This window comes from Penicillium taxi, assembly GCF_028828555.1.
Source record: "Penicillium taxi strain IBT 34144 chromosome Unknown utg000004l_segment0_segment0, whole genome shotgun sequence".
NCBI classification, from domain to species: Eukaryota; Fungi; Ascomycota; class Eurotiomycetes; order Eurotiales; family Aspergillaceae; genus Penicillium; species Penicillium taxi.
In genome coordinates, this window is record NW_026643206.1 from 3,936,042 (window position 1) to 3,950,524 (window position 14,483).

General features: G+C 46.1%; 2 protein-coding genes across 2 annotated transcripts; both read left to right on the forward strand.

Moving 5' to 3' along the window:
- Positions 1 to 564: 564 nt before the first annotated feature.
- On the forward strand, positions 565 to 2,919 carry N7495_006336 (uncharacterized protein; the record flags this gene model as incomplete). Its single annotated transcript, XM_057208987.1, has 2 exons — positions 565 to 1,405; positions 1,688 to 2,919. 2 exons carry the CDS (start codon positions 565 to 567, stop codon positions 2,917 to 2,919), a joined length of 2,073 nt encoding a protein of 690 aa, XP_057062761.1.
- A 424-nt stretch (positions 2,920 to 3,343) lies between these two features.
- On the forward strand, positions 3,344 to 3,872 carry N7495_006337 (uncharacterized protein; the record flags this gene model as incomplete). The annotated part of the gene is made up of 2 exons (XM_057208988.1): positions 3,344 to 3,396; positions 3,440 to 3,872. The coding sequence occupies 2 exons, from the start codon at positions 3,344 to 3,346 to the stop codon at positions 3,870 to 3,872; spliced, it is 486 nt and encodes a 161-aa protein (XP_057062762.1).
- Positions 3,873 to 14,483: the final 10,611 nt, after the last annotated feature.

Genomic DNA, 14,483 nt, shown 5'->3' on the forward strand with positions numbered 1-14,483 from the left:
CGTTAAATAGATAATTAATTCATGTTTTGGTGTTAAAAGTTGATGTTGAAAATCTTAGATTTTTTAAGTTCCAAATGCGTCGCTCGATCAACCGGGACGCTCGGTCAACCGTGACGCACGTTATAAAAGAGTTGGGATAACACTAGACGGATACAACGCAGCACTGCTAACGATGCTCACTGGAATTGCCGAAGATCATTACTATAGTAGTGATTTGCCTTCGCGAACTTTTCAAGAAGCATGTAACCATTTACGCCAATTCTTTAAAGGTCCTGAGTTCTACCGCCAGAACTTGACCAAATAGAACGATATCACACTATAAAGAGAGTAGTTTTATTGGGGTTGCCTCACAGTGCCTGCAGCCTCACGTGATGTCTACACCGACATTACTGAGGACCTCCCCCTCTACGACTGCCTCACGAGAGTCAGTTCTTGCCTCACGAGAGTCATTTGCTTGTCTACACAGGTAGTTCGTCATCTCTTTCACAGTCAAGTCTCGTTTTTGTGTTTCACGTCCCCCTCTAGGCAACAGCACCAAAAAAGCCCTGACTGTCACTCGTCGCCATGACTTCTAGCCAGTCCAGCAGTGTCACTCCTGCCCAGCTCGACTCTGCTTGGCCACCGGCCCATATTTGGGAAACCATGGATGCGGCAGACCGTGCAACCTGGTTAGAACAGATACAGAGGGACAGAGCCAGGCGCCTTGAATTAGACGTAGCAGAGACGGATCTCCGCCGCAGAAGACCTCGTGTGGAACTACAGGATGATGATACTCTCGAGGAAAACCGTGAGCCACCCCCTGAAGTAAAATCACTCATCGATATATTTCCGGGTGTCTCCGCCGCCCTCCTTACTCGCGTGTTTGAGAGAAAGCTGAAGGCGACCGAACTCATTCGCTTTAAAGAAAAGTCAGTCACCGAGCTAGATCAGGATGACAGAGTTTTCAAGATGACCGAGTCAGGAGGTATAGTAGGCTTCAAGAAGGCAGCAGCATCGCTTAAGGACTGGGGCCTCAACCCTCAAACATGGACCACTTGTTTTCTTACCTACTTATCCATTATGGGATACCTCTTCGGCGAAAAACATCCTAGGGCAGTTCCCAACCTACTTATATTTATGAGGCAGATCCTAGATCTCGCTCAGATTTATCAGTGGTCAGAGGCAGTTCTCCCACTTGCCCTTAATTTTCACCAGTATATGCTGGATAAAGGAGAGCTATCAACAGACAACTACCTGGTCATAGGCCCATTCCGCGAGAAATACCTCCGTCATAATCTCACACTGCCCGCACAATTACCAACAAACCCCCTAACCCGGCCTCGCCAGGCTAGAAATACCAGATCCTCGAATAACGAGACAGAAGTCTGCGATAAGTTCAATGCAGCAGGGTGCTCTTGGGAAGGTTGTAAGAGACGTCACGAGTGCACGGTATGCGGCCTCAGCGAGCATGGCGCCTCCTCCTGTCGCAAGAAAAAATAGCAAGTGATAGACCTTGAGAACTATACTAGCGATACTAGTAGCTTTCTTCTTAACCCCTTATCCCGAAGCTTTACACCATATAGGCAACCACCTAGACCAAACACTGCTGTTCAATTCCCTGTTTTCAACTCGGAGCTTCCAAGGCTACAGTCCTCTCCGTCACTACTATATATAAAAGGCTGGAACAATCTTCTACGCTACTATCTAGGCGACCTCGGGTCTACTATCACTGGCATTTTGACATACGGTGCCCAGGTTGGCTATAGGGGCAAGAAGCGGTTTCGCTATTCCCCTAACCATCATATACACGAACCTGGCGTGATAACCTCCAAAATAATGGAGGATCTCAACATCGGCCGCATTAGATTGACGCATGGCCCCTCCTTCATTTCGCCTCTTGGGTTAGTCCCTAAGAGCAATGGGGAATGGCGTCGCATCCACGACCTATCTTGGCCCCCTGGACACGGCCTTAATCAGGGCATACCAGACTCCTGGTCAGCTATTGAATACATAATAATCGATGCTATCTACGAGCAAATCATACAAGCTGGTCCAGGCTGTACAATCATCAAGAGGGATATCAAGGACGCCTTCCGAATTATTCCTGTCGCCAAGGATAACCAGCATCTCCTTGCCTTCCAGTGGAACGATTTCACTTACATTGAATGTTGCCTACCCTTTGGCCTTGCAACGGCCCCATTTCTCTTTAACCTGTTTGCCGAGGCACTTCATTGGATACTTCAATGCCTCCTCCCTGCATTCCACATCAGTCATTACCTAGACGATTTCATCGCAATCACTCAGCCTTCCTCAGCATCCGACCCTACGGGCCCTTTTGATGAGATTTATAACAATGTTACCAACTACCTACGCATCCCTTGTAATACAGAGAAGGACCAGCAAGGAACCTGTGTTACAGTCCTAGGCATCCAGATCGACTCTGTTGCAATGGAAGCTCGTCTGCCACCAGAAAAGTTGTGCCGCGCCACATTGGACGCCGCAGCCACCCTGAATGCAACGAGTCTCTCCCTGAAGCAAACGGAGCGTCTAATAGGCTTATTAGCCTTCTGTTCAAGAGTTGTCCGGATTGGGAGAACAAGGCTACAGTCTCTATACACATTCCAAGCCGCTTTCCCATATAGGAGGAGCGCGCGCCGCCGTATCCCCTATGAGGTACGTGACGATTTAGAATGGTGGAAGGACTCCTTATCTCTCTTTAACGGCGTACTCCTGATTGACCCCTGCCGTCGCTCTATCACGCATCTTTACACAGATGCCTCTAACACAGGCCAGGGGCTCTTCTTCTTCTCATCTGAGTCTATATCAGACTGCTGGCTGGCCCATTGTCACCAGCTTCACTTAAGCAATGCTGCCTCGCTGGCCCTTGCTCCAGACACACATGTGCACATCAATACCAACGAAGTAGACGCCATCCTATAAGGCTTCCTACTCTTCAGCCACCATTGGCTCCACCATACGCTTGTTATCCACACGGATAGCTCCACAGCGCACACAGGTTTAAAGAAAGGCTTCCTTCACGGTCCACCTAACACACCTCTGAAGAGTCTGCTTATCCTAGCGGCGGCGAGAGACATCCACATCGTGCCACACTGGCTCCCTTCTAGGGATAATATATTAGTAGATGTGCTCTCACGTAACAATCTTGATGAAATTACTAACATTTGTCCCTATTGGCAGGACCTCTCGGTATTGAACCGCCCACGTGGTTCTCTTCACGAGCTCCTCAGCTAAATGCCGGCCACCTAAAACTGCTCTGGAGCGGACTTAGCGCTAACACACGTTCCGTTTACCTCTCTGTTCAGCGTAATTACGAAAAACACTGCGCGCTACAAAATTTAACCGCATGGCCAGTTTCAAGACATTCATTAACCTCATGGCTAAGCTCACGACTCCTCGGTAACGCCAGCCAAAAGGCCGTTAAGCCTGACACCGCACTCAGCGATCTAGCCGCCCTCCGAGCCTACCATATCGATAACTTCCTTGATGATAAAATTTTCGATAACAAACATTTTCGACGTCTTATAGATGGCGCGAGGAGACTCAACCCCATCACAAAAGTACGGATTAGAAAACCGATTTCGCGTGACACTATCACGAAATTATCCGCGATCCTCGCCACACTCCTGTTACAGCCCTCGGAGATGACAGCGAACCTTCTAGACGATCTGAACTTCGCCACCGCGTGTCGAGTAGCATTCGCTGGGTTCCTCCGCCTCGGGGAATTTACCTACAAGACTGGAGAGCTCAGTATACGTTCTATCTTCTCAGCCACAAAATTAACGCGCTCCGACGTTAGATTCTCGTCTTCATTAGACCACGCACAACTCACGCTAAAGCGCAGCAAGATAGACCGCCGCCACGAAGGGGTGTAAATTATTCTTGCAAAGACAGGAGACGGCGCGTGTCCAGTTAATGCCCTTCAGAGGCTGCTACTCCTCGACCCTAGAGGGCCCGATGCCCCATTATTCTCATTCCACGGACGACCATTCAATCGTCACAACTTCCTCTCAACCTTATCTGCCAAGCTACGAGCACTTGGAATACGGACAGACGGGTATTCCGGTCATAGCTTTCGAAAGGGGGCAGCTCAGCATGCACACGATAGCGGGATACTCGACGACCAAATTCAGATGCTGGGGAGATGGACCTCAGAGGCGTTTAGAGTGTATTTTACAACAAATGCGTCAGCTCTATTCAAGCTTAATCACCAGTTCCAGACAGGCTCGCCGGCCCCGCTATCTCTCCTGTGTCCACCACCGTCCCCTCCACCATCCTAGTTTGGCCCGGGTCATTTGGCCCCCATCTGACGCTACGTTCTACGATCGCAGCGACAGGTGACCCGTTATGGCCAAACTACACTCTTCTTTCTCCACTTAGCCACGTGAGGTCACCAATAAAGAGAGTAGTTTTATTGGGGTTGCCTCACAGTGCCTGCAGCCTCACGTGATGTCTACACCGACATTACTGAGGACCTCCCCCTCTACGACTGCCTCACGAGAGTCAGTTCTTGCCTCACGAGAGTCATTTGCTTGTCTACACAGGTAGTTCGTCATCTCTTTCACAGTCAAGTCTCGTTTTTGTCCCTCCCGCCTCCCCTCTGTATATAGAATCTACTATAATACAGACACATTGCCTCCTTACCACGGAGCGCGAACGGCCCCCATCTGACGCTACGTTCTACGATCGCAGCGACAGGTGACCCGTTATGGCCAAACTACACTCTTCTTTCTCTACTTAGCCACGTGAGGTCACCAATAAAGAGTGATAAATGATAACCATAATAAGTTAAACTCTATCTACCAGAACTTTTAAACTATGCTCAACGACCTACTCAAAAAACGACACGGCCTTCATCCAGAACTCCGTAGCAACATGATGTTGATCAATAAGCTAATTATTGTATATAGAGGAATCCCTACATGTAGTAACATACTAGCTGACCCACTAGAAGATCTCGTACTATTGATCAATAAACTATAGTTATTAATCACCACCTGGGAGAAAGAAAACCCTAAGAGGCAAGCAGCATTCGCCTCGGAAGAAACATTCTACACCGATAGACGATACTATAGAGACGGCAATCAAGGAAGAGGACTCACCAGGAATCAGACCAAAAGAAACCTATAGGGAAAATGCTATGTCTGCCAAAAACCAATATATCGATCCTGGAGACACACCAAAGAAGAACAAAAGCAATCAAAACAAAATTTCCTTCAAGGATTCAACCAGAATAAGGAGAAAAACGGCGATTTCAACAGGAGATATAGGCAATACATGCTCTATTACGAAGGAAATGACGAAACCGAACAAGTTGAAGCTTTCGAAGCTCTCTTGGCTGACGCTCAAACAATTAGCCTCTAGACCAACGAAACAGACTCTAATAAAGACGAATATGATCTAATCGATAGCTTCTCCACTTCATTTGGCCAAATTAATGCTGAATAGGGTACGGAAATAAGCTCAGAGCTCTCCAATAAAGCACTCTTACACTGGTTGTCAGAGAAACCATCGCCTATACAAGGAGACACTCCGCTACAAGACATTGACCTATTCAGCTACACCACCACACCCACCAGCCGATACAATTCCCAAACATTTATGGGAATCATGATCGATACCGGCGCCTCAAGAAAATCTATAGCCGGAGTTGGTCAGTTCTAAGCGCTTCAGAGGATTGAGAACATCAAATTGGATCCCTCCACAGCTGGCGAAGTTAATGTCTAATTCGGAATTGGAACAACCTCTTTAATCGGATCAGCAAAAATCTCTACTCCTATTAGCAACGTTCAATTCCATATCGTTAATACAGACACTCTATTCCTGTTATGCCTAGCGGACATGGACAACCTTGGAGTATACTATAACAACCTCAGGAATATAGTCATCACTTTAAAACTAGGCAAATAAAATGAAATACCTATCATTCGCTGATTTAGACACCCCTTCATGCTATAGGACGAACCCCTCTCCTTATACCTAAGCACATCGTTCAGCATAAACCCTTGCTTCCTGACCGATACTAAGCTTAGACGACTACACCGTCGCTTTAGCCACCTATCAGTTAATCGGCTCAAAAAGCTACTTCAAAACGCTAGACATGAACCTAATACAGCAGCTTTAGAGCATCTCACCAAATTTTGCGCATTCTGCTAGAAGTTTAGGAAATCTCTAGGTCGATTCAGGTTCACCCTTAAAGACCTAGAGGATATCAGATTCAACTATAACATCATCGTCGACATCATGTATATTGCTAACCAGCCCCTCCTACACGTCGTTGACGAAGTAACCCGCTTTTAATCAGGCCGATGGCTAGACGACATCAGCGCCAAAAACACCTGGGATAAGCTACAATCATGCTGGATCGACACCTATTTAGGCCCTCCAGACTGGATCACCCACGACACCGGAAAGAACTTCATCAGCAAGGAATTCAAGACTTATGCAAAAGCTATAGGCACAAACACAAGAAGTGTGCCTATTAAGGCGTATAACTCGATTGGCATGGTTGAACGGTACCACGGCCCCCTACACCGCGCCTATCAAATCATTATTACTGAAATCCCTGGAATCGATCGAGAAATCGCTCTCCAAATGGCCTTTAAAGCAATCAACGACATAGCTGGACCAGGAGGTTTAGTTCCTACACTACTTGTCTTTGGTGCATACCCCCGAATGATCGACTTAGATCCACCCTCTCCATCAGTAACACAGCGTGCTACAGCAGTCAGAAAGGCTATGGCCGAGATACAGAAGCTCCTAGCAGAACGCCAAATCGCTGATGCATTAAACATGAGAAACGGCCCAAACACGACCGCAATCCATGATTTGCCGCTGAATTCACTAGTTCTTGTCTAGAGAGAAGGAAATTTAGGAAAAACAGGTAGCTGGACTAGACTATACATATTACTATCAATCGAAAACGAAACCTGCATAGTTAGACTACTAAGTGGACTAACAGCATTCCGATCGATAGTGGTTAAACCCTTCTATTCAGAAACACAAAATCTGGATCCAGAATCGCAAGGAATAGACCAAAGTGAACAAACCAGATCAGATATCGATACTAAGCTCCCCCCAGAACCCCTAGAGCCAACTAATCGCTCTAGCCGAAACCTAAGGTCTAACCTAGGCCGTGAACTTGCCCCTACTCCTATATAACCATAGAAGCGTGGCCTAGGCCGCCTATATAAGCACCCTATACCTATCACTATCTTTCTGTAAGATAAGAGTAGCACCAATGCCTAATTCCGAGACTCAAGATAAAAAGAAATCAATGGGTTACTTGAAAAAGGGGTCTTTAAGCTTATCATAGAAGCTCCACCTGGTGTACGACTATTCAACTCAAGATTTGTTGACGATATCAAGAATAAAGGCATAGAACAAGCATTCGAAAAGTCACGACTGGTCATTTAAGCCTATAACGACCAAGAAAAAGACCTAGTTTTGACTCAATCGCCAACAATTCAACGCGTCAGCCAAAGACTGATCCTCTGCATCGCTGCAAGTCACCAAGGCGCTGCTGCTAAATCACAATTATACCTCCGCGATATCTCCTAGGCGTATATTTAGTCAACAATAATACTGAACCGTAATTTCTATGCACGCCCCCTATAGGAATTAATTAACCAGCTTAGGAAGAACACAATTCTAAAGGTCATTAAGCCACTCTATGGCATCCCCGAAGCCGGAAACCACTGGTTTAGGATATACCACTCCCACCATTCGATAAACCTGAGAATGAACCAGTCGACATTTGACCCATGTCTTCTATATACAACAGATTCGAAAGGATTCGGTATCATTAGACTTTAAACAGATGATACTCTTATCCTTGCAGATAACGAATTTATAGAAGCAGAAAAACAGGAGCTACAAAAGGCAAACTTCGCGGCGAAAGAACGCGAACAACTAACCATTGAAAATCCACTGAAATTCAATGGTGGAGTCATCGAATTGGCAATAGATGGAAGCATCACCCTTGCGCAGAAGGGCCAATGCGATAAGATCTCCCTTGCCAACACCAAAGATGAATACATCGCCGAGCGCGCGAGAGGCGCCTATATAGCTTCAGTATGTCAACCTGAAGCTGTGTTCGACTTATCATTCGCTGCCTAAGCGACCCACCTGGACAAAGATGACTATAAGTTACTGAACAAACGGCTCAATTAGTAAAGAGAAAATTCTGCCAGAGGACTCAAGTTCGTCGATTTAGACATAAAATCACTCCAACTTCTTATCTTTACAGACGCATCATTTGCTAACAACAAGGACCTCTCGTCACAAATTGGCTATGTCATTATGCTCGCCAACAAGGGAAACGTTCAAATTGATAACACCAAGACCATAGAACCCGGCCAGATTAATAACTTCGCCAACGCTAATATCATTCACTGGAGCTCGATCAAATATAAACGAATCACTAGGAGCGTTTTGGCATCCGAACTTTACACCATAGTTCACGGTTCAGATATCGCTTTCGCGATCAAGTCAACTTTGGATCAAATGCTAAAGGCGAACTTCCCAATCGTTTTGTGCACCGATTCGAAATCATTGTACGATTGCCTCGTGCGGCTCGGGTCTACACAGGAAAAGCGCCTAATGATAGACGTAATATGCCTGCGATAGGCGTATGAACGCCGCCAAATCGCGTCAATCAAGTGGGTTGATGGAACCTCCAACCCAGCAGACGCAATGACCAAAGCCAAACCGTGCAATGTGTTAACTCAACTTATTGACACGAACAAAATCAATCTGAAGGCAATTGGCTAGGTCGAGCGATCGAATTAAATTTGGAAGTTAAAAATGGAGACTTTGATTTTTAAGGCAGAAGATTGGAACTCAGGACTGCCATGCGAGCTTGTGATACTTTGATTTTATCAGTTGACCGCGTTTTACCCCTCTTAAAGTATGCCCAGTGTTGGAACGAATATCAGCTGACATACCAAGATCATGTGATCTTGGCATGGTGTCAAATGGAGGTCGACTACCAAGGAATAGTGGATTCTAGTGGGCAAATGAGAACGCAGTATGCGTACCAAAGTGTGTATGTGTATCGATTGTAGAATGGAGGAATCCCATTGTGGGATTCCAATGCTGACTAAAATAGACTAACTGTAAATGGAATCGGGCCTTTGACACACCCCTTCAGTTTTCACCCCTCCAAGGTGTAAACTGGCCTTAAACACAGGGCCGATTTGGGCTGTTGTATCGCCTCAATTCCCTCTAAAAACGCAGTCTATATCCTGATTTAGGCAGTTGATGCTCTAAATCCTCTGAATCTAGGGGTAAGACCCTAGATTAGAGCAGTTCACTTATATCTTCCAAATTGAGAAGACGAATCCAGGCGTCAAATCTCTGTTTTGGCAAGATTTTCGTGAAGCCATCTGCCACCATAAGCTTTGTTGGGACCCATCTGATCTTAATACGTCCTTCCTGCACCTCCTGGCGTAGCCAGCTGCGGTGTATGTCTATGTGACGTAGCTTGGTCTCAAATGCTCCCTCTTTAGTGAGCAGATCAACTGTTCTCTGGTTGTCGCAGTCGAGAGTTATATTGTTGTATTCCATTTCTAGTCCAACATGGACTAGTACTCTCTTCCACCATACCAGTGTTTTGGCTGCGTCCGATAAACCAAGCAATTCTGCTTCGGTAGTGGACGTCGTCACCGTCTTTTGTTTAGACGCCTTCTAATCTATAGGGCCGCCGAAGAGCATGCATATCATGCCTGCAGAGCTCTTACGGTCTTTATGGTCACCATAAGATGCGTCACTAGCGATGGTTAATGCCGATGTGCCTATAGATTGGTGGGTTGCGTCGTTGATCTGATCCTTATTTCGGCTGAAATCAGGGTCAGAGGTGTCATCAGAATGTTCTGAATGGTCAGAATGGTGTCCTAAACCATATCTAAGTGCTCTGTTCTTGGTGTGGAACAGATAAGTGATTGTCCTGTCTGCCGCAGCAGAATGCTGCGGACCTGGGTTCTGCAGGAATTGGGCCAGTTTAGTAGCTGGTTTGGCTATATCAGGCCTGGTTATAGTAGCTACATACTATATTGAACCAATCTTTTCCTGGTAGAGTTTGATCGCATCAGGCGACGCAGTTCCTTCATACGGTAAGAGTTCTTCAATTAGCATTGGTGTAGCCACTGATGGTCGGTTATTTAGGCCGAAACGGGCAGCCATACTATCAATATAGCTGTCCTGGCATAGCCAGAGCTTACATTGTTTACGATCGCGTACAATGCGTATGTTCAGGAACCACTCTGTGTCGCCGTGATCAGTCAGTTCCCATGCTTTTTCGAGTTCCGATTCAAGCTGCCTTGCGTATTGAGCTTTTGTCTTATGGCTAGCAATCAGGAAGTCATCAACATAGAAGAATATTATGACTCCGTCGCCTATAAAGACACATGGATCCTCTAGTAACTGTGTAAGACCTAGGCCTAACAGGACTCTAGAGGCCTCCTTCTGCCAGAGCTTTGGTGAGACGCGTAATCCGTATAGTGCTTTATAGAGGTGCTAAACTTGGCCATTGGTGCTCCTGAAGCCAGAGGGAAGCTCTGTATAAACCTCCTTATCTTTAAGGAAGCTGTTCAGGAAAGCTGCGACAGCATCTCTTTGACGTACATCTAGATCAAATGTAGCTATTATTGCGAATAGCATGCGTACAGTTTTGATGGCTAGTGTAGCTGAACGTTTCTCTTTAGTAGATATCCACTCCATATCTCTGTGTACGCAGATACGAGCTTTATACTTCAGGAGTAAACCATTCTCATCAAACTTGTAAGCATATACCCATTTCAAGGGCAGAATCTGCTTTGATCTATCGTTTGGCCTTGGGACGACTGAGAATGTGTGCTTTTTAGTAAGACTATCGATCTCCTTTTACATTATAGTATTAAACGCATCTTTAAACGCATGCCCTTTTACCTCCTTGAATGTGTTCGGAGGTGGTGGAAGGTCGTCTCTGTGCATCTGGCTCGCTGGTTTCTGCACCATTCTGGTGTAGAATGCATAGTAATAAGCTTTAGATTGTGTCTTAAGCTCATCTGGATCCTTATCTGGCCGCAGCATAAGCTGTGTAAAGTAGGCATTATCTCTCTTGGTTGGATGGCGAATACATTTACCAGGGATAATGTTCGACTCGTCTAAGTCTAGACCAATCTGTCGGAATTGTGGTTCACTATCTTAAGCAGTAAACAGGGGCGAATCCCCTTTAGTTGGCTCTATAGGAGCCACCCCCACCCCTTGATTTGGCACTGAGTCTGGCGAATCTAGTGAATTCGGTGTGTCGTCAGTTATATCAGGCTCGATTAGGTCTTCTGGGAATGTCCCAGGAATCCAGTCATGTTCTATTGGTGTAGGGTATCGTGGTGTATTTGGTCCAGGATTTCGGCCGAAAAATGGGTTTTCGGCATTGTTGGATACACCAGACTGGTTGCTTTTTCTAGTAAATGCGTTAGGTTGTTGAACTGATCGAGCATCAAGAGAGAGGACAGGACTATTAGTATCCTGATTAGATAGATATGAATGGTCAACTATTTATGTTTCAGGTAACATCTCCTGTAAATTGGTCTGTAGGTGGGTTTGTAGGACTCCAATCTCCCTCTGGAGGACGTCGTTAGCCTCTTCTTTAGTCAGGATAACTGGCTCAGGACCAGAAAAAACAGGCATCTCCACTAGCTTATGTGGTATAAAATCAGCTGTATATCGCCTATTCTCGTCGAAAACGACGTCTCTGACTGGCCTAACTTAACCACCCCTTGAATCTGGAAACCAGATTCTCTAGATATTAGATGCCATATATCCAACAAGGAATCCAATCTCTGCCCTTCTCAGCATCTTGTCTGATTTCGGAATCTTTTGGATTCTGTAGTAAGCTAGACTGCCGTATAGACGTATGTTCGCGAGATTCGACTTAGGCAGTGTCGTTCGTTTGTCCTATAGGTCTGAATTAGCGTATTTACGCGCCTCTTCCTAGGGCACTATCCAGGAACCATTTGCGTTCGTTGGCGTACGATTTAGTATATAAACCGCAGCCTTTACCGCCTCTGGCCATAGGCTGATGGGGAGCTTTCCTTCCTCTAGGAGGGCCCTGGCGCGTGTAATTATGATGCCGCCTGCCCGTTCAATTAGGCCATTCATCTCAGGATGTCCTGGAATTGAATGCGTCACTATAATACCTTGATCTGCCAGAAACCGCTCTGCAGTGAGGCCTGCAGCTTTCTCATTGTCGTAGTGGAATGCTCGAATGGGTAAATTCCACCAGTTTTTCAGGAGTTCAATGAAGTATCGAATCGCATCATTTATCTGGTTCTTTATATGACAGGTGAAGACCCAATGGAAGTGGATTCCGTCAACGTAAAAATGGCAAATCCAACGCTCTTCATTATACGCGATTAACATTTGGATCAGGTCTAGAGAGATCTGTCCGAATCGACTATACCTATGTCCTAGATGACGTCTAGATATCTGTCTAGGAGCTCTAGTAAGACTACAAATAGAGCATGGGCTCTGTATTTGGCCATTTATACGGTCAGTGACTGGTTCAGTTGAGTCTGGTTGATCGCTCAAAACGACTCCGTCAACGAGCTTAGGAAGCTGCTGTATAGCATCATGGTGTAAATGACCTAGACGACGATGCCAGAGCTCTGTCGATGCCTTAGATTCTAGTGGTTTTCTGGAATCCTTGCCCATGTATGCATGCTTTTCCGCCGAAAAAATCTCGTCGGGTGTCTCTTTGTCTGTCTCTTTATCTGAATCTTGTTCAGCTAATGATGGCTCCACGATCAATAAATTTAGGTTATGAATCCTTTGAATGGCTAGGACAGGTGTCCCGTCCCTATCAATAAGATAGTCTTTCGAAGGCACCCAATCGCCTCCTTTGTCGTTCAGGGCGCAGTAAGAGAGTAGATTCAATCTAAACTTAGGGCTATAGAGGACATTTGACAGGATGATTGATGTCGATTCCTTGGTTACTGGATGGATCCCTTTGACTTCGCATTGTCCTTTACCAAGGGTTTCAACCTCTCCTAATCCTAGTTGAAGGGTGTCTCTTCCATGCTCGAAATTGACGAATGCACCTAAGTTGTTGCAGACATGCGCACTGGCGCCTGTGTCTAGCACCCAGCTATCTTTCTGGAGCTCCTGACCAGACTGGGTCAGGAAAGCTGATTTCTGCAGAAATATGGAGTCTATAAATGCACTAGAGAGATCTGGAATGGTGTCCAGAGTATCTGAAACTATGTCCAGAGTGTCTACGAGCTCTATGCTGTCGCTTGAATCGGTAGTATAGGCAGTTTGAGATGCGAAAAACACTGGTTTTGTAGTGTAGTTGGCAGTGTGGTTTACGGCTGCAGATTGCCTGGCTGGCTCGGCTGGGGTATTGCTGGTGTTAGTGGATTCTTTCAGTTTAGTGTCGATCCACTGTTTCCAGCCTAAATCCCCGTCCAGGGCCTGTTTTATCTTCTGTTTTATGCCAGCATTTGGCTTTCTGCTGCCTTTACCATTTAAGTTGAAGCACTTATCGACAGGGTAGCTACAACCACATGGGCATGCCCTATCTTTAAATGGTTTTGCTTTCTGCTCCTGTAGGAATTGAGCTCTAGCCAGAGCTTTCTTCCCTTGACCAGGGGCACTAGGTTGGCCAGGAGCATGAGGGGCAGGAGCACTGGCTTGGCCAGCTGTTTCCTGGTGTCCTTGGAACGTCGTGAACGCTCCCTTTAAGATGGCTGGCTGCTTTGGTCTTTGATTCTGGTAGGTGGTTTTGAAATGATCTAGAAGGCGACGCATAGAGATCTGCTCGCGATCAACTATAATCTTTCCATGCCAGGACTGCCACCAGTTTAGCAGTATATCCTTTACCAGCTCTAAAAAGAGCCACACAGCATCATCATTCTTGGCAGCTGAGACGCCCTCAACCTCTGCTTCAAGGCGCGAATGCTCCCATTCTTCAAGCCAGGCGCCAATATCGGCGCCAGCTATAGGTGGAGTAACCACAAAGTTATGCTAATGGTAGAATACCCTGGCTCTGTTTGTTGACGAGATACCATAGCGGTCATACAAGAATTTAAGTCGCATAAATAGTTCGTCATATTGTAAAACGAGACTCTGAACATATGTATCCAAGTGCTTTAGGATATATTCATTCACAGATTCAATTGCTCGCTTCTTGGTTTAGTAGAATAAAAGACGGAACTTGTAATCCTCTACATCGTCCTTCCAGTCCTGTCGTAACCGATCATACTCTTTACGATCTATATCGAGTTCAAGCATTGGTTTGATCGGGTAGTCGCGTGGTTCTGATCCTAGGACTGGTCGTTCAGTCCTAAGCTCTGGATCGCAGTATTCCCATACATCTCCGCCAGTGGCTACGGCTTTGACTCGCCTATACCACTGCTGCCATTGAGAGGCATCTTTCAGTCTTATATCGCCGGACATCGCGGACACAGTCTTTAGTCTCGTTTACCCTTAAAATATGCTTTTCAAGG